Source organism: Marmota monax, unplaced genomic scaffold (genome assembly GCF_021218885.2).
Source record: "Marmota monax isolate L192 unplaced genomic scaffold, Marmota_monax_Labrador192_F-V1.1 WCK01_AAM20220418_F8-fsc00128, whole genome shotgun sequence".
Taxonomy (NCBI): domain Eukaryota; kingdom Metazoa; phylum Chordata; class Mammalia; order Rodentia; family Sciuridae; genus Marmota; species Marmota monax.
Window position 1 is genome coordinate 3,124,819 of NW_026693452.1, and position 21,602 is coordinate 3,146,420.

Consider the following 21,602-nt stretch of genomic DNA (forward strand, 5'->3'; position numbering starts at 1 on the left):
TGTGGCTCAGTGGTTGAGTGTCCTTGAGTTCAATCCCTGGTGCCAAAAAAAAAAAAAAAAAAGAAAAAAAAATATATATATATATCTCATCATGTTAAAAGTGATTATCTGAGTTGTGAACTAAGAATACATTTTCTTTTTTCATACTTTTGTGTATTCTCCAAGTTTGTTTGTTTATTGGTGCCAGGGATTGAACCCAGGGGCACTTATCCACTGAGCCACATCCCCAGCCTTTTTTATATTTTATTTAGAGACAGGGCTTCCCTAAGTTGCTTAGGGCCACACTGAATTGCTGAGGCTGGCTTTGAACTCTCAGTCCTCATGCTTCATGCTTTAGACTCCTGAGCCTCCGGGATTACCGGCCTTTGCCACCATGCTCCAAGTTTATTTTCATGAGAACAAGTTACTTCTATTAAGAGGAAAAGCCCAATAAATCTGATTCTTTTAAAAAATAAGATTCTTTTAAACATTTGTGTTCTCAGAAAAGCCATTATCAAAGATAATTCCCTCATGACTCTAAAGTTCTTTCTAAAGAAATTATGACCATTTAAAAAATTATTAGATTCCTAGAACTTTATTTAATGATAATACTGGAATAGATTAGTGAAATTCAGGGCTGGGGTTGTGGCTCAGCAGTAGAGTGCTCGCCTCTCACATTCGAGCACCACATAAAATAAATAAGTAAAATAAAGGTATTGTGACAACTACAACTAAAAAATAAATATTAAAAAAATTAGTGAAATTCAGATAAAATTCTTAGAACTCTTCATAGAAAATGTCTTAGGAAAGAATACTTTAAATATTTTGATTATAAACAGTTCAACTTTATAACTCCAGAGCTTTGCAGTACCTAGAAGGATTATGTAATCTAGTTCTTTTATTGTAGACTTTCTACCAAAAATTAGTGTTTTATCTAAAGTAGCACTGTTAGTGGGAAAATTAGCACTTACTCGGAGTCAAGCTTTCTGATTATTAATCTGATTTTTTCCAGTATACCATAATGTGTTTTAATAAAATTGGTAAATTTTAAAAATATGTGTTTTCATATAGGAAAAATTGTAAAAGGAAACTTCTCAGAGTACTTTCTACATTTGTTTACTAAATCTAAAAATGCTTTCTGTATTAACTTTGAGGATACAATAAAACAGAAAAAAATTTGCCCAAATCATCCTTTTTCTAGATTGGAACAAGCAAAAGAGGCAGAATCCAAAGACGCCTTGAAAGATCTGGTTAATCTGATAACTTCCCTAACAACATATGGTGTCAGTGAACTCAAACCAGCTGGTGTTACCACAGGGGCACCCTTTTTGTTGCCTGGATTTGCAGTACCTCAGCCTGCTGGCAAAGGTGAGTTTAATTTTCTCCCCCATTTTTGCAACTCAGAGAAGTAGAAAAGGAATGAATTTGTCTTACTTTACTCCTTCTATTATTCGCATAAAGATAATTTGTTGCTTTCCATTCAAGTTTGTGCTATATTTAGTTAAGTCTAGATAAAAATTTCCTGAGAGTGTTTGGCAAATTAAGTACGTGAAAATAATATTATTAAAAAAAACTAAATGAAAAGTTTTATATTATGGTATTTCATTATAACATTCAAACAGTTTTATATACTAACACACTTCTTTTTAACTCCATGCTTTTTTACCATGCTTGGGTGGAACTTACATTCACACTCTGTAATTTTTAATATAGGAAAAGTATGACGTATAAATGCTTATATTTCATTTAAAGCTAAATAAAACTAAGTAAAAGAAGTCACATTATTTCATTGATGTCAGAGATTAAATTTTGTAGTCTAGATTTTATAACATTTGGAACATCATCTAATGATCTCTTACTAAGAAAAATTTATTACATAGTTAATAACATTTTATTACAAAAGAATACAATCTAGTTTTATTGTTAATTCTTTTAATGCCCACTAACCATTCCAAAAGAATTTGAGCCTGGAGACCTCTTAATATTTTTTTGACGTGATTTATTACTTATTAAATATTGAAGAGGATCATGATATTTCCACATAAAACTTAACTAACCAAAAATAACATATCTGGTTGGTGATTTAAGTTTCACAGTACAGTCTATTTATTTTATGACATAGAAGTCAACAGTTATAAACTTAATAGTCATGAGAATATATGAAGCCATCAAAGTGTGATATGCTGTGCCCTCAGTGCATGGGTTGTATAGAACATTTTAAATGAGTCTCTGAAATAAGCGTTGTTTCTCATGTTTGAGTGAGTCAAGATTTCATTTTTTAATATAATAAAAAAATAGTAGCCTCCTCAAAATAAGTTATAGACTTTAATTTCAATATTCCAGTTAACTTTTTCTATGAGTTAATATAAAAATATTTCAGTGATGTACTTCCTTTTTCATACTTCATTATTGTTTTATTTAGTTGATTACTCTGATCTTGATAATAACAACGTATAATATAGTATAATTTTGTAATAACAGAATTAATGTCACAAAATTAATCTTTTGTATAATGTCATTGTTTGATTTTGTCTCATTTATAATAGGGATCATAACTATATGTCCTAGCATCTCCTGGGGGTTTTGTGAGAATACAGTGACATATGTTTATGTTACTAGAAAGATGTTGCCCTAAAAGTCAGGATTCATGTCGTCATAGTGACCTTCCAAACTTCAATTTCTTCTTCAGAAAAAATTGAGCTAATATTCTGTAAAATGGATAGGTTACATAACATCATTTTGAGTTTCCTGTATATCTCAAAATTACTTATTTCCAGTGGCCATTTTGTAGGGTTGATGTAAGAACCAAAGGATGTAAGAACCAAAGGAGTATTCCATATAGATGGAATGTAAAGTATGTCATCTTTGTTTTTTTGACAGCAGTATTGAAGTATTATTTGGGTACATTAAAATCTTTCCATTTAAATGTTGAATTTGATTAGTTCTGACAAATTCATAATGATTGTATAATCACTACCATAATCATGATATGTAATATTTCCATCCTTCTAAAATGTTTTTGTATTCCCCTTGCAGTCATTCCTTTCCACTCAGCTGCTTGCCCAGTCACCCATCTGCTTTGTTTTTGCCCATTCTAGAGTTTTATAAATGGGAATCATATATAATAGGTAATTTTTTGTATCTGGACTCTTTCACTTAGAGTAATGCTTTTGAGATTCATCCGTGTGTGCATTTACAAGTTTGATTCTTTTTAATGCTAAGTAGTTTTTTATTGGATATCCATTTGCCAGTTGATGGTCATTTATTTGGATGCCATGAGTAAAGCTACTGAGAACATTTATATAAGACTTTGTATAGATGTTTGTGTTCATTTGTTTTGGCAAATAACAAACACTAGGATTGCTGGATCATATATAGTGTATGTGTGTTTACCTTTCTGAGACACTGACAAAATGTTTTCCAAAGTGGCAGTCTCATTTTGTATTCCCATCAGCAATGTATGTAAATTTCAGTTGCTGTCAACTGTTGCTTGACAACAGTTAGTACTGTTAGGTTTTTTTTTCTTTTTTTTTTAAGGCATTTTAATGTTTTATAGTATCTAATAGTTATAATTTTCATTTGTAAATGACAAGAAAGTTGAATATTTTTTCATATGCATAGATGGCATCTGTATTTCTGTTTTGTATCTTTGTGCACATTGTTTGATAGTGTAATTTGTTTTATTGGAATACTAAGAGATTTTTAGATATTCTGGATAAGTTCTTTATCAGTCCTGTATTCTTTTAATGTATGTTCTGTTGGTATCTTCTTTTAGTCTTGCCTTTTCTTGTTTCAACATAACCTTATAGAGAACATATTTTTTCATTTTGGTGAGATGAAATTTTAGTTTCAAAACATTTTTTCTTCAAATTAGTTGTTGCACAGAATTAAAAGCAAGTAAGGGTTTATTTGTTTGTTTGTTTATTTTTCATGTGGCTATCTGAATGTACTGGGACCCTTTGTCCAAAAGACCTTGTATGACCATATATCTGGGATTCTCCTGAGTTCTGTTTAATTGGTGTATGTCTGTTTAAACCAGTAATACATTGAGTTGATTACTGTTGCCTCAAAATCAGCTCATTTTAGTTATCTCCTTTTGTTCTTCCTTTCAAAATCATTTTGGTTATTTTTTTTTTATATTTTTAATTTTTTATTGTGGGTTGTTCAAAACATTACAAATTTCTTGACATATCATATCATTTTGGTTATTGTCAGTCCTTTGAACTTCAATTATTGAAAAAAAAATCCTGCTGAGATGTTAGCTGGGAGGATATTAAATTTAGATACAGATAGGGAGACTTGACATCCTAGTTGTATTGACTCCTCTAACCCATGAATATGATCTGGCTCTTTGTTTATTTTGGTCTTATTTTCTGTCAGCAATGTTTTGTGGTTTTCATTGTATAAGGATTTTAATTCCTTTGTTAAAATTATCTTTAAAGGTACTTTCATGAAAGAAATTGCTTTCTTTATTTCATTTAGGATTACTTATTGCTAAGTTATAGAAATGCAAATAATATTTTAAATATTAACCTTTTTAAAGTTTACTTTGTTAAACCTGGTAACTAGTTTTAGTATGGTATGTGGTGTGGTATGTGTGTGTGTGTGTGTGTGTGTTTTCCTGATCTGAATTCTTATAAATCTTGTTTGGATTAAGGATTGTAGACTGTTGTTTAGGAAAGAAGATGAGGAAAGCCAGCTGTTATGATGTCACAAATTACAATGATAGAATGAGGCAGTGATAGTCCTTAATAAATAATAACTCTTTTGCTTTGGAATGTTGATAAGTTGGACTTTGTATATTTAAAGTATTTATTTTTATCTTGTTTCCTTCTTATCAATTATTTGTTCACAGAGCTTTGGGAACATATTCCTTGATTTCACTGGTTTCCCTTTAATCAGCTATAAAAAGAAAATTCTTATTATCAATGAATTTTTACCAGTTAATTGATACAATCACATTAAGGAAGGAAACATGAAATATGTACCTTTTGTTGCTATTTATTCATAGATATGTTTATCTTCCTTATTATTATTGCTGATTTTAGATCAAATAAAATAGTATTGAAATGTAAAATTGAAAAGAAAAAGTAACATTATTTATGAAATTATTCACTTGTGTGTATATATATATATATATATATATGTACATATATATATGTACATATATATATATATATATGATTATAACTTAAAAATTATTATTTTGTATAGAAAGAGGTTTTAAAAAATATTCTATCTTTGTCAGCAGAGAGATTTCCCAAAGAAATAATTAAAGAATAGTACTCTTTACTTTTCAATATGAAATTATTCATTTGGTTATGTACCAACATCATGTTGTTTTTTTCTCTTACCTATTCTATAAATTTTTGCTTGAGCCCTGTAACTCCTAGCTCTCCATAGCTTCCAAATTTATTCCTGAAACAAAGTGTTTTAGTATATTTTTCATAGAGAATGTATCTCTTTGTTAAAATAAACAAAAAAAACTTACCTATTTCTGAACTCGTCTGTGCCTTTACCTTACAAAGTAAGTTTTCTCATAACATTAATTCAGGCAGCACTAAGAATATTCAGAGGATAACATATTTTCCCTTGTGTGCATTTTTGTTAGGTCTAGTAAGTGAAATGCTGTGCAGCCTTCATCATGGGCTTTTGTGAAGATCACATGGTGTGCTTTATCTGTGCTGGATGTAAGCACATCCCAGGCTCATGTTCCCTAGCACCTAGGAATATAACCTTACAGCTGGTTTACCACTGCTCCAGTTGTTACTCCCATGTGTGGTTTAGTCGTTGCTTTCTGTCTATGCTTCTTGAGTGTGTATTGATTTCCTCCCTTCTTTACCAGCCTTACTTGCCACTTCTTTAGATTAGGCCCTATAAAGCACTCCTCCTGGAACTCCATGGGTGGCTTTTCCTGTTCTCCTTTCTATTCATCTGTCTTCAGGTCCATCTTCTGAGTGTTGAATAGAATCTGACTCTGGTGATGCAGAGTCTAACAAATAATATGAAGTATCCTGAATTTTTTATTTAGACCTGTATTTTTATTTCATTTTACTTGTGCCTATATTATGTAGGCTCTTTTTTTTTTTTTTAACATTCACTGTTATTCGCTGTTATAATTTTTTTTATCAGACTCTGAAAATGGGGAGGCTCTATTCTTTGTGGTCTATGCAGGTATACTTCTAAACTTTGGATTAATTCATTTCTTTTGTTTCTGTTTGTGTAGACTTGAGAGCAATGAGTGGTGATAGTCATCCTTTAGAATGACTTCCTCACTTTATTTTAGCTATTTTTGTGCCAGATTGAATCAGTGCAAGTTTTGAAATGTAAGCAAGATACAGCTCTTTAGCTAAAACACTAGAGCTCTTATATGACAATTTTTAAGAAATACATTTGTCTCATATATGGGGTAATCTTTTATTTATTTTTAAATTTAATTGTTATCCTCCTTTCCTAACTGAATATTTGAGGAATTTAATGAGTATGACAGTCTTAAATAACTTCTCATTATTAACATTCAAAATACAAAATGTTTCAAATTTGCAAATCACTTATTTTAATATTAGTTTTCAGACATTCCTTTAGATATTTTTTCCTGATAGAAAGCCAAATTAACAAATTCTGTTAATTTCCATTATGAATAGATTTTTAAAATATAAGATTAGGTGATTATTTAATAAAATGTCCTGCTTAAAAAAAACAGCCATGGAAATCAGTCTCAGTGTTCCTCGGTTATTTACTAGGATCAATATATTTTAGCTAGTAATGGCCCCTGTATGAATTGGGTAACAAGTAGAATTAAAAATGGATCAGAGCACATTCATTATTAGGGAGCCAAAGGCCCTGCTGATTGATCACTGTGTTTCTAAGGTTATCTTTGTATGTGAAGATTAGTACATTTTACCTTTGACTTGTGTTTATGCATATACATTGTTGTTTAAACAACTTGTTTCTCTTGGTAATGGACCATTTATGCTTGTAGTTGGTTATGAATATACCTTATTTTTTGTGAGTGATAATGACCAAACTTGGAAAACTCTAAATTTTCCAAAATTACCCTCAATTTAGCTCTCTAACTTTTCTTTAGAGTGAGTATTCATATTATCCCATAACTGAAGTGTGTACAATATTGATTAGAGTTCATCTTTAACTTAATTTGTCACTTCTTTGTCACATTTAGTCATACTTTCACATTTATATGCTCATCAGTGTGTCTAAGCTTAAAGATAGGAATTAAAGATAAATCTTTGGTATTTGCCATACATAGAATAAATTCATGTCATAAATGAAGCTTTTTAGAATTCTTTATACATATTTTTTTGTAAATGTCCATGCCAGGAAATTTGAGCAAACTTTCTAACCACTTTCATATTTTTCGTAAATTCTGTATTTACCCTGTTTCTAAAAACCAGCTTTCTCTGTAAGGATTTACATGTTTTTTGTTTTTTGGTTTTTTGTCACTCTTGCAAATGCTTAATAGTTATGGACCCGAGGGCAACTTTTAAAGGCAACTTGTTTTGGTCTGCCTCAAATATAAATGTCTATGTTAATTTCTTTATAAATATTGTTACCAATTTGCCTCACAAGAAACAAGGTTTTTGTTTTTTCCAGCTGATGTGTTTGAAAATCAAAGTTTAAAAATGTAACTGGTAACTGGCCATAAACTGCTTTAGCAAACAGTTATATAAAGAAATTACAATTTTAGTTAAAAATTTCAAATTAAAATTATTGTAATTGTGAAGGGAAAATTGAAACTTAAAAAAATTTTCCCCTCCTAATTTCCTGCTTTCATCTTGCTTATCTTGGGCCTATTCTTGGTCCCAAAGACTTTTCAAGTTGAGAGATAACTGTTCTTACATCAGTTTCAGCCTTATAGATAATAAAATGTGATACCATCACAAATTTCCAAGGTGGAAGACTGATTCTTTTTTTTTTTTTTAATTAAGCAATCTAGTTTTCAACATCTGCTAGTCTTGAATTGAAATATTCATAATAATGTTTTAAAGGTTTATTTGGTGTTATTTATTTTTAATTAAATTATTTAAACCAATGGAAAAAATAAGACTTTTTGTGAAAATAGGATATGTTCTTAGTAAATAGTACATTGATGTTAAAATTTATGAAGTGTTTTAAACAGATTAGTTTGCCATGGCTAAAATATCACATAGCACCTACTTTTTTGTTCTTATTTTCTATTTTAGGTCACAGTGTGAGAAACGTCCAGGCCTTTGCAGTTCTTCAGAATGCATTTTTAAAAGCAAAAACCAACTTCCTTGCCCAAATCATCCTTGATGCCATCACTAATATTTACATGGCTGACAGTGCCAATTATTTCATCTTAGAGTCACAGCACACACTGTCACAGTTCGCAGAGAAGATTTCTAAACTCCCAGAAGTGCAAAACAAATACTTTGAGATGCTGGAGTTTGTCGTTTTTAGCTTAAATTATATTCCATGTAAAGAACTTATTAGTGTTAGTATCCTCTTAAAATCTAGTTCTTCTTACCATTGTAGCATTATTGCAATGAAAACTCTTCTTAAGTTTACAAGACATGACTACATATTTAAAGATGTGTTCAGGGAGGTGGGCCTTCTGGAGGTCATGGTAAACCTTTTACATAAATATGCTGCTCTCTTGAAGGATCCAACCCAGGCACTAGATGAACAAGGTAAAGCCTTTTCCATAACTTTGTTCTTATTTGACAAAGGAATTTAGGAAAATTGTTTTGTTTTTCCTTGTTGTGTCTTTCATTTTATTATAGATTTGAATGACTTCCTGGTGAGTATTCTTATGACATTCAGTGAGTGCTTCCCAAAGTTAACTTAACTGTTCAGTTCAATTTTGGTTAGGAAATTGGGGAAGGGGATCCCAGAATTATGTCACTGTAGTGCAGGACATCTTAAACTAAATGAAAACTGAGGAGAAGCATCTGTGATCCACATAACTAGTATGTATTTCTTTCTGTGTCTAAGAGAGTTTTGAAAGACTTCTAGATATCATTGAAATTTTTAATTAGAATTAAGCATAATTAAATATATAAATTTCAAAATATTTTTATTGACTATAGAGCAAATGTGCCTATTTTGTGATGTTATAATACATATATGTAACATGTATGTATATAAATTTGTATGCCATACTTGTGTACACATGATAAAACTACAGTAGTATTTCACAGTATTAAATGTGAATTAACACAAGTTGAATTGGTCACACTATCCTTAAATTTTTCTTTTTGATACATTAAAATCCAGTATTCTCCTTTTGACCTCCTTGATAAGAACCCCGTGAGAAAGTATATTTAAAGTTAGTATTTTTATTTTTAAGATTTGTTAGATAGCTGTAACTTTCTAGCCTGCTTTTGGTAATTGTTAGACAGGTATAATTTTAAAAGTTGTATTATATTGACTGCTTTACTGGAAAGTGAATGATAAAAAATATTAAAAGGAATTTTTAATATAAAGCTGACTCAAAAAATAATCCTGTCAGTTTTGTGATTTAGATCTTTGAACTTTTTTTGTAGGGGACTCAAGAAATAATAGTTCTGTTGAAGACCAAAAACACCTGGCTCTGTTGGTTATGGAGACTTTGACAGTGCTTCTTCAAGGTTCAAATACAAATGCAGGTAATTAGAAGAGCCACAAGCAAACTTACCTTTCGTTACTTCTTCTCTAGTGCTCTTTGCTACTGAAATGCTATTATTACTTAGAGGAAAAACCGTTAATTCAAAGATGGTACAATCGTATCCCTAATAATGAAATACTTTTAACTGTTAAAAACACATTAAAAATTTGTAAATCAATGGATGTGTAACTGATGTGAATCTGCAATCTGTGTATGGGGTGAAGGTGGGAGTTCATAACCCACTAGAATCAAAGTGTGGAATATGATATGTCAAGAAATTTGTAATGTTTTGAACAACCCACAATAAAAAATTAAAAAAAAAAAAAAATAAAAAAAAAAAAATAATAAAAAAAAACACATTAAAGATCAAATATATAACATTGTTACTATTTCAAAGTGTATTAAATTGCCTTTTATGTTGTACATTGTGTTTATCCTTTTAAAATTTTCACTTACATATGCACTCTTGTACAAATATTTTGTTTATTTAATTTTTTTTCAAAATATTTGCTTCATTTGATGGTTTTCTTAAGCTTATAGTAATACCAGTATTTTAATCACCTTTTTCATCTCTGTGACCAAAAGATGAGAACAATGTAGAGGAAGAAAAGTTTATTTGGGTTTCAGAGGTCTCAGTCCATCATTAGCTGACTCCATAGCTGTGCATCTGAGACAGGCAAAACATTATGGCAGAAGGGCATAGCAGAGGAGAGCAGCTCAGGACACAACAATCAGGAAGCAGAGAGAGGGAGCTCCACTCATGAGAGACACAATACAATCCCTAAAGACACATGCCCAGTGACCTACCTTCTCCAGCCATACCCTACCTGCCTACAGTTACCATTCAGTTAATCTGTATCAGTGGACTAATACAATGATTAGGTTAGGACTCTCCTTACCCAATTACTTCACCTCTGAACTTTCTTACATTGTTTCTTACATGAGCTTTGGTGGGAACAACTCATATACAAACCATAAAAAAATTAAGAGTGTCATTTGGAAATGTCAACATGATTCTTTAATAAAACTTAATCTTTCTCAGATAAAAGATTTCATTAAATATTGTGCCTTATCTTTCATCTCAATGTTTCTTTCTTTTCTCCATAATTAATAGATAGCCCAACTGTATTTATTTATTTTATTTGAAATTTTATTTTATTTATTTTTTTATTATTAGTTGTTCCAAACATTACATAGCTCTCAACTGTATTTATAAAATATCATTCTTGCTTTTAAAAACAAGATTACTTGAAATTTCAGTGAACCTCAAAAAATCTGCAGGCAATAAGGTCAATACAGCTTGAGAGGAATAAGTAGGGGTAGATGTGTTGGACTGGGCTTGGATCACAGATACCTTTTCAGGACATGCTGAGGATTATTATTGTATTATATTGTAAGGTAACAGTCAACAGATGAATGAATTAAGAAAGCATCATATGTATACAGAATGGAATTTCAGTGAGCCATAAAGAAAAATGAACTTAAGTCATTTGGCAGTAAATGGTTGGAAATGGAGAATATCGTGCTAAGTGAAATAAGCCAGACTCAGAAAATTAAGGGTCAAATGATTTTTCTCATATGTATAAAATATAGCAAAATAAGGGCAAAGGGGAATTGGAATTGGACATTAGAAAGGTGTAGGAAAGAGGAGTGAAGTAGAAGAAGGAGATCTAAAAGGAAGGAGAAGGGACAGGAAAGGGGAGGAAATAGAATGAACTTAACAAAATCATGGTATATGCATACATAAATATACGACAGGGAATTCCATCTTTATGTAAATGTAGAAAGTATCAATCAAAAATTTAAAAAAGCTAAAGGGGGGAAGCATAAAGAGTAGAATTACTTGGAAGAAATGCTGATTAGTGATTTATGTCACTTGGTCCTTTTTTTTGTATTTGAAGATGATATTCGACATGAGAACAATATCATTTGTGAACAGAAGTACAGGTTATAGAGGTAGGCACTGTAGGCATAAGTATATTCATGAAAACCTTCTTTATAAATTGATTTCAATGTTGGGTTTCCGGGTATCCACCTATGAAGTTCTGAATATTCTGGATTTGGAGAATTTGTACGTGGTGAACAAATACAGCCTGATTAATTACTAACTATATCACTTTGGACTTCTGTATGGAAAGAGATAAGGATTAAATAAAATAAATGAATAAGTTTATCTAAAGGCTTTGGAACAAAACAATGACTGATGTTTTCTATCATAGAATTTGTCTTTTTTTGTTCTTATGCTCTGCCTGACAAAAATTTGGTTCTTTATAATTTTTCCTATGGTAATTTATTCCATTCTTGCTATTATTTTGAAAGCCCTTTCTAGTTTAAATCTCACTTATATGGAGTATATTCATGAAAACCTTCTATATAAATTGACTTCAGTGTTGGGTTTCCTGGTATCTACCTATGAAATTCTGAATGTTGTAGATTTGGAGAATTTGGACATGGTGAACATATCAGGGAGTTAATCTTGTATTAGGAGTCTAGAGAAAACATGCATATACATTTGCTGACATCCTGCAGTGTAATTTTCACATTTTCATTTAAAAGGCAAAATACCTGGGTAGGTTTTAGTTGGATTCTTTTGAATTACTTTACCAATGAAAGAAATTGAATTTTAATTCAGATTTATCTCAAATGTTTTAAGTTTTTCAGTGTTATACTTTTTCTCCCTTCAAGGAATTTTTCGGGAATTTGGAGGTGCAAGATGTGCACACAATATAGTCAAGTACCCTCAATGCCGGCAGCATGCCTTGATGACTATCCAGCAGTTGGTGCTCTCTCCAAATGGGGACGATGACATGGGTACTCTCCTGGGGTTAATGCATTCAGCTCCACCCACAGAACTGCAGTTAAAGACTGACATTTTAAGGGTAAGTTTGTGTCTATTCTCTAAAATCTGTCATTATTTTGAAGTGAATATTAGAGACAGGAAAATTTCAAAATTCAAAGTATCAAAAAAAAAAAAATCCACACAACTTTGTACAAATTAAAGATTTGGAAAACTGGTCATTTGTATCTCCCAGTATGTATTGATTTACTGCTACTTTGCAGGTTATCTTGGTTTATAGAAATTATCTTAAATAAAATAAAAAAGTATATCAGTCAAGTATAGCACTATAATAAATTTAAAATATGTATATTATCTATTCAGTTAAAATCATTCAGTATTACACATCTGTGAAATAAAATGTTTCACATGACATTGTATGTCACAAATGTGTGTGTGAATATATATATGTATGTATGTGTATGTATGTATGTGTATATATATATAAAATCAATATTCTAGTAAATATCAAACTGTATATTCGAAGTTTTACATAGGCTTTTATCACTTTATTCTTTAGCAGTTCTATAAATAGAGTCCTATTTAGCAGATCAGAAAACTTAGGCTAGATGGTTTCTGCAACTTGGATATGTTTATATGACTAACTTTCAAGTGGTAGAGATTTCAGTACTACCCACATTTTTTCCACAACACCATTATGCTTTACAAAGATTTACATACACATGTTTTCTCACATTACTATAATTACTGGCATCTCAATATAAGAAGATTTTAGACTCAAAACTGAAATTAATGTTTCACTTTGATTTATTTACAAGTGAATTTAGTAATGAAAGTAAGGTGTAATAGATAAACATAAAACAATTTCTCCACTTACTAGAAATCAGTGTAATTGTAATAACAGCTAACTTTCATTAACTGCTTTCAATGTGTCAAATACTATTGTGTGCATTTACATGCATCTATTTATTTAATCCTTTTAATAAAGATAGGTACTATTAATATTCCTGTTTTATTATAGATTATAAACTAACACACAGACTGCTTAAACAACTTGCACCACTGTATGTGTGTGGTAGGCAGAGTAGCCAAGATTTGGACTCATGTAGTTTCTTTACAGAGTTGTGTTTTTAACTTCTGCAATATGAGTAATAATAATTTAACCAAAAGAAACAGTCTTGCTTGGCTAGAAACCTACCCTTGTATTTAAATAACATCTGAGTAAACTGAGAGAAATTCATTAAAATCCATTCTTTCATTTGTTTATTGATACATGATTTCTAAATACCATTTTCCATTATAAGGAGCCTGGGCTCCTTAGAGAAATGATTGATTATTAGGCTGGGGAAGAAAAAGAAACAAAAGGAGCTTAAAACATTTTACATTTAGCTAGAAAATAAGGAAGAGATCAAAGTAAATAAGAAAGCAAATAAATGAATACATAAACAGAAGCAAACATATAAATGGAGATAAGGAATAGCTCTTATTTACAGTCAAAAGGTAGATAATCTCCATCTGTGAACTGTTGTAATAATTGATTCAGGAAAAAATCATCACTGGCTGCTAAAAACAGAGGATGAAAGGGTTTTGTTTTTGTTTTTGTTTTGTTTTGTTTTTTTAACACGGTCTCAAATTCTACCTTCAAAAGTTTCAATGGACTCTTCCTTAACTAAATGATCAATGTTGATTTTGCCACTAATGGTACCAATGAATAGCTTGTGTCTCCCGATAGGAAGCTCTGAGAAGATTTTAGCATCACTTTTTTTGTTTTCTCCTGCCCAAAGTGATCTAAATTTGATTATTAGAAAACATCAGGTAAGTCCAAATTGGGAGGCTTTCTACAATTTCTATACTTTCTAAACTCTTCCAAAGTGAAATAGAAAATGGCTCAGAAACTGTTCCCTAGTAAAGAGGGTGAAGTGACTCCTCCGTGAAGTGAATGATCTTGAATTTTCTTTTGCCATAAAGAGTGTTACTGGGATTTGGCAAAAAACACAATATGTCTGTGGATTAGATAATTGTATTGTTTCAGTGTTCCATTTTCTAATTTTTATCATTATAGGCAAGAGAATTCCCTTTTAGGAAAGAATACATTGGAGTTGTTAGGGGCAAAGGAGAGTGGGGGGTTGGAAGAAAGAGAAAAAGAGAGAGTTAAATGTTAATGTGGAAGAGATATCTCAATTCTTTGAACTATTTTTACAGTTTTTCTTCAAGTCTAAAATTATGTAAAAATAACAGATGGGGGTGGGGTGACAGCATGTTTAACCTGACCTTTAAGACCCTGGTGACTTATCTCTCTACCCTCACACTTCTTTCTCTGGTACTCTGACCTGTAAGGGAGGAAAAAATAATGTTCCCACTATCCTCCTCAGTTCTTAGCTGGAAATGACCCCTGTAAATAAGGACAGATTAGTGAGAGAAAAACAAGCAGAAGATCATACATAGTCTGTAAACTCATGTGTATATGTCACATGCACAGGGAAAGAGTAGTTCTCAAAGAGGTGGCTGGAACTCCAAGTTACATATCATCTTCAACAAAGAACAGCTGAATTTTAGAGAGAGACAAGATAAAAGAAATGGACCATAGGTAAGGAAAATTATAGGAAGGCAAATGAATCATAGGTAACAACTAGCAAATAAAGTTTGTTGTGTAGATTCCTCTAGCACCTTATCCAGGTTCACAGGAGTCTGATTTTGTCTTCATGATGAAACTTGATCCTTCTTGGTAGAAAAGCAAGGAGAATGCAGAAGCCTATGTAAGTTTATGTCCTGTTTTTAAACAGATGGGGAGGGCATAGAGCTTTTCTTTTGTATCTGTTTCTTAATTGCCTTCAGCTCAAAATAATTCTTAAACAAAAGGGAATACTTGGGGGCATCTGGTCTCCTACATACCCCTTTTTACACACAGACATAACAAGAATTGTCTTTGTGTTTTATTTAGCTAAATTTCTCATCCATAATAAAAAAGTTTGCATTTTTTTCTTTATGTTTTTGTGTATTTCATCCTGTTTTGAGCATAATGATAATTTCAAGTATGCAATTTTTAAAAGGCAATAAGATTATTTATCTCATAGGCAAAACAGAAGTCTAACTCAATATTAGTATTTGAGAAACATTTATATATTTGAATGAATTTTGGGGAGAAAACAAAGGGCTTCAAAAGATATTAAGATTGCCAATGTTTGGGGTTTTTTTGGTACAGGGGATTGAACTCAAGGGCACTCAACCACTGAGCCACACTCACAGCCCTATTTTGTATTTGATTTAGAGACAGGGTCTCATTGAGTTGCTTAGCACTTCGTCGTGGCTGAGGCTGGCTTTGAACTTGCAGTCCTCCTGTCTCAGCCTCTGGAGCACTGGCATTATAGGCATTCACCACTGCGCCCAGCCCTCCCAATGTTTTTGACATACACCCCCGCCCCCTTTTGATACTTTCTTAATTGGATTTGTAAAATATTGGCAGGTAGAGACAAGATGTAATCAGCCAATCCATAATGTTGAGGCATTGTTCTAGTTAATATTAATAACTAACTTAGGCTGGAGGGGTACCTGAGGTATGGTGTTTACTGATTTCCATAGCATAGTACTCCCACTGATGCCTGTTATAGACCTCAAAGTTGATGAATGTGGATTGGGAGGAGATGAACAGTAGCCCCCATTACAGTATTTTCACATGCATTGATAATAGTAAAATATAGAAAATTACATTTGTTTTTAAAATACTGTACTTAGTTGCAAATTTATAACTTATTTTTCAATTATGACAACTAACTCACAGAATTCCCGAAACTATGACAGCTGACTCTTAAAAGCTGATGTGAGCCATCTAGTATTCTTCTTCTTTGAGGGCATGAAACTTTAGGGCTGAAAAGTAGTAGGGAGAACTTAAGATCTCAATTTCATTTTCTGTTTTTGCCACTTTCAGGACTGCCTCAGTGCCTCTATTCAACTTGCATATATTGTAGACTTATGTAATTTAATTTAAAATTATTTTGTGTACAAACCTGAAATCCCATAATGTGTTCTATAGTACAATTCTGCTGACACACAAATTTGAATTGCATTCATTAATTAATGCAGATGTAAGTGATAATTTTGTCTAACCACTGAGCATACAGATCTCATTGTAACTTTAATGCTTGCTACTCATCTTCATTTATTGATTTAAGCAATTAAAGCAATTATAGTTATTAAAGTTTTATTGAGAACTTTCAAACACTGAGATTATGCTCTAATGTAAGATACTCAACAGATAACCAGTTTTGAGGAAGAGATGGATCTACCCAGAAAGATGTAATACAGAGTATTGAATTTAGGATTAATAAACACTTTTTTTCCTAATCTCTGTCATAATTATAACTAACTATATGAGTTTTGTACATTTTACTTTAACTCTGAACTTTTCGTCATTTATAAAATTATATTGTCATGTGCTGTGTACAAATGTTTTTGATCTAATGACAGGCCACATATACATAACTGGTCTCATAAGATTAAAATGGAGGTGAAAATTTTTGTCATCTAGTTATTTTACTGTACCATATAGCCTAGGTGTGGATGGTCTGGGCCATCTAGCATCATATAAGTACACTCCAGTGTTCACACAACAATGAAATAATTTCACATAACATGTCTCCATTGTTAAAGTGATATATGACTATACTTGTCAATTTTTGTCCCAGTGTTTTCAAAGATAGCGGTAGGCTTATGTGCCAGGCATTTTGTTAAGGGCTTTACATGTGTTTACAGTAAGCTAATTTGTTGTTACTTTTACCATTTTACATAAAAGGACACTGGGCACAGAAAGATTGAGTAACTAGTATAGTAAAACAGTTGAATGTTGGAGTCAGAATTTGAAGCTAGGCTTTCTGTGTAGCTTTTGCATTTAATCTCCAGTCTAGGTTGTATGATTTTTTTTATTGTTAAAAATCAAAAAACAAATGCCAAATGTCTTCTTTGATATAAGGAAAGTAACTAAGAACAGAGTAGGGACGAAGAACAGGAGAAGAAGATTAACATTTAACAGGGATGAGAGGTGGGAGGGAAAGGGAGAGAGAAGGTAAATTGCACGGTAATGGAAGGAGACCCTCAGGGTTATCCAGTGGAGGGGGTAGAGAGAGAGGAGGGGAGGGGAGGGGAGAGGTGGGGAGGGGGGAGGGTGGATGATGGGAAAGGCAGCGGAGCACAACAGACACTAGTATGGCAATTTGTAAATCAATGGATGTGTAACTGATGTGAATCTGCAATCTGTGTATGGGGTGAAGGTGGGAGTTCATAACCCACTAGAATCAAAGTGTGGAATATGATATGTCAAGAAATTTGTAATGTTTTGAACAACCCACAATAAAAAATTAAAAAAAAAAAAAAAAAAAAAAAAAAAAAATCTTCTATCAATATGAGTTACTTACAAGTATAAATACAGTTTATTAAATTTGACAGGATATGGAAACTATATTTTTACCAAATATTACTAAAGTGGAAATTTCTTTTTTACAAAATAGTGGAAGAAATATACTGTGGTTTTACGTTTTATTTACATATACAAATTTCATATTTTCTATCTTTCAACATAATACATTAAGACTTAGGTACATATATTGAAATCTTTAAAATTTCTGAAGCAGTATACTTCAAAAGGTGATTATATATATTGACATACTATTATGTAGCCTTTCCAGTATATCATCATAAATGTTTTAGATATTTTAATAAAATGATTTTTTTTTTCAAATGTAATAACTGGGAACACTATAAATTGTGTCTTAGTAATAATAGATATTTGTTGTCTTCCAAGTACTGATGTTTTCTTAGAAAGGAAAGGAGTGGAGCCCACAAGAGCCACAAGTGAAAAATTCCATGCTATAAAACTGTTTCATGGCAAAAAAATTTTAAAATATAACATCAGTTTACCTTCAGGCTGTGTGTATAAGGTGCATACAAAACATAAATGGCTTTCACATTTAGGCTTAGGTCACATCCCTACATGCAAATATTCTGAATAAACCTTAAAAATCTCTTGGTTCCAAGAATTATGGATAAGAGATACTCAAGCTGCAGTATCTAATTCGTAGGATTGTTGAGAAGATTAAATAACATAATGCATGAAAGCGCTCAGTGCCTAGTCCATGGTAAGTGTCTAGTAAAATAGTAGGTGATATCATAATGTGGTATTTTTAAAATAAGCAAAGTTAAAAGTACCACAGACAATTCAATAAGTAACTGATAGTTATTAGAGTTTGATTTACTTATTTGCTTTAGGTTTTCTTTCTTACTGCTTATAGCTCTTCTGGGAAAGGGCATACTCTTATTTCTCTCAATTCATTTTGCAGAGAGAATGTCTAATAAGTCCTCTGACGTGAATCCTTTTTCAAAGACATGAGAATATGAGCATTTCATATGAATTAAAAGACCTCAAATCTTGCCCACCCAGATCATCTCTCAAATTCCTCCTAGAATAAATCAATTTATATGTGCATACACAGTCATGTATAATGCATGATGGTGTAAAATCAGATTAAAATATTTATTTTACTTATTTAATAATATAATTTTGTGAAATCACTGAATTAATTGATAGAATTATCAATTACAGATAGAAAAGGCTTTTTAGTCAACATTTTGTTATAACCTCATTCCATCAAAAGAAATATAGGATGGTGTTACCTGAAGTTATCTTCTGACTCTAATAGTGGCATTTTTTAATCAGCACAATGTTTGATGTGGTTTATAGAACTAGTTATTGGGTAAATGACAACAACTTTTATATCAAATGTTCACAGATTGGTGTTCCCCTTTGATATTTATATATAGTAGCTTTTTTACTTGACTTTTAAAAATATTTTAATTATGTTTCTTTTTGTCTTTTGTTCCCTATAGGCCCTCCTTTCAGTCCTTCGAGAAAGCCATCGTTCAAGAACAGTTTTTAGGAAAGTTGGAGGATTTGTGTACATTACATCCTTGCTTGTTGCTATGGAAAGATCTTTGAGCTCTCCCCCCAAGAATGGCTGGGAGAAAGTGAACCAGAATCAAGTATTTGAACTTCTCCACACGGTGTTCTGCACATTGACTGCAGCAATGCGCTATGAGCCAGCCAACTCTCATTTCTTCAAAACAGAGATTCAGTATGAAAAGTTGGCAGATGCTGTTCGATTTCTTGGCTGCTTCTCAGACCTAAGAAAAATAAGTGCCATGAATGTCTTCCCCTCAAACACACAGCCATTTCAAAGACTGCTAGAGGAAGATGTGATCTCAGTGGACACGGTGTCACCCACTTTACGGCACTGCAGTAAACTCTTTATTTACCTCTACAAAGTAGCCACAGATTCTTTTGACAGGTATGGCTGACTTCCAAAGTACAGGGTCTATACTCAGCATTAATGCTCCACATTAAGATTTGAATTATGCATTACAAAGGAAAATGAAAACAAATGAATCATCTGTCCTGTTTGCTTGAAGCATAGCACTTGGGAATAATACCATTGACATCATGCTAGTTTTTCAGCATGGAAGTGTGTTATTTGTAAATTCAGGTTCAACTAGCTCATATTGCACTTAATAGAACAATTTCCTTTATTAATGAATTTCTATGAAATTTCCTTTATTAATGATGTTTACTATTGTTCTTTTTTTCCTCTTTATCCTTAAAAAACATTAGGTGCAGCAGATTTACAGATACTAATTATCAACAGGAGAATATACTTATGATTATACTTATGTCCAGACAAATGGCAGATAACCTCATTCTCAACATTTCATAATTCTTGAAAAGTGATATAGCTCTCTGAGACATATTAATTAGTGTCTTGAATCATCAAGTTCAAGATCCTTCATAGTCATTTACTCTTTCCCTCAGTAAATAAGTGTTTAATGAAAACCTCCTGCATGCTGAATCATTGTGCATTCTGTCATTCAGGATTCAGTTCTGTTCAAGACTGCCTTGGTCCTTGCTGTCCTTTAGCTGAAAGTATAGTCACATAAATAATTATAATGTATTGTGACAAATTCTGTGATGGGGAAAATCCAGGTTTCTAAGTAAGAACATTGGAGAGCCACTTTATCTAAAGCACTATTTTCAGTGCTTCTACTGTGTTTTCAATTAAGTTCTCACTTTAAAAATAATGTAAGAGTGATCATGCTGCTAAGTTATCTGTTCTAAGCATCATCACTTTTACCAGTTACATAGTTTTTTTTTAATAAGTGAATTGTTTTTATATTGTACCCAAAATAGACTCTGTGTGTGTGTGTGTGTGTGTGTGTACATTATATATATATATATATATATATATATATTATTTTTTTCTTCCAGGAAAACAGGAGATTGTGTGGTATTGTAGGAATAAACTATAAATTTGGATAATCAGATTCAACTTCTGTTCTCTACTTATTCTAGTTGCTATAACTCGTTTTTAGTTTGAATTATTAAAAAGAGGGTCTACAGAACTCTACTTAACAAATGTGTTAAATGTTCACATTAATAGGGATAAGCACCTGCCTTACACATGCATACTCTTCTGTGTCACTCAGTGCATGAGGTGTAGTCTTGTTCCTCATTCCTGCTGAATATGGAGGATGCTCCTTATTAAACTTTCTTGTGAAACTAACCAACTGCCAACCTGGTGCTCTCTTCTAACCTCTCTAAACCACCCTGTCTGTTTTGTTGTCTGTAGTCGTGCAGAACAGATTCCTCCTTGCCTGACAAGTGAGTCTTCTCTCCCCTCTCCTTGGGGGACACCAGCTTTGTCAAGGAAAAGGTACTGATCTTATAAGAGAAGTCAATCTTTATCTGTGCTTACTTATGTGTTAATGTGGTGGTTTTGTTTGTAACTTCAGAAGGGTTCTGGCTATTTGATTTCTTTTTATACTTTTTTTTAGGTTTTAAGGTTATTAATTTCCCTTTTGTATATTAATGAGAATAAAATACATGCTATGAAACTATGAAGAACATATAGAATTTTGTCATTCATGTCATTCACAACTACACATTTTGTTTTTATAGCAGGCATATCATATATTAAAATAGAAATGAAGATGTACTGCCTCTTTAGATACTGTTCACTTTTTCTTTTCACTTTCATTGTTGTTGGGGGTCATTCTTTGGTTTTTACTGTTACTCAAAAATGAATTCATAGCACTGGAAGTAAATGTGTATTTTCTTAATCAAGCTTAACTAATTGAAATATGATTCTCTAATGGAGAGTTGTC

At 31.8% G+C, this 21,602-nt stretch overlaps 1 protein-coding gene across 8 annotated transcripts in view; it reads left to right on the forward strand.

Annotated features, from left to right (window-relative positions):
- Wdfy3 (WD repeat and FYVE domain containing 3) overlaps positions 1-21,602 on the forward strand; it is a 256,720-nt gene that overhangs the window by 117,101 nt on the left and 118,017 nt on the right. For 7 of the 8 annotated variants that reach the window (XM_046457610.2, XM_046457609.2, XM_046457613.2 and 4 more), the window contains 6 exons: positions 1,181-1,347; positions 8,181-8,648; positions 9,504-9,605; positions 12,290-12,483; positions 19,278-19,735; positions 21,068-21,151. In XM_046457610.2, the coding sequence (XP_046313566.1) occupies positions 1,181-1,347; positions 8,181-8,648; positions 9,504-9,605; positions 12,290-12,483; positions 19,278-19,735; positions 21,068-21,151 (1,473 nt within the window). The remainder of the gene's footprint in view (positions 1-1,180; positions 1,348-8,180; positions 8,649-9,503; positions 9,606-12,289; positions 12,484-19,277; positions 19,736-21,067; positions 21,152-21,602) is intronic. The other variant, XM_046457614.2, reaches the window with a different exon arrangement.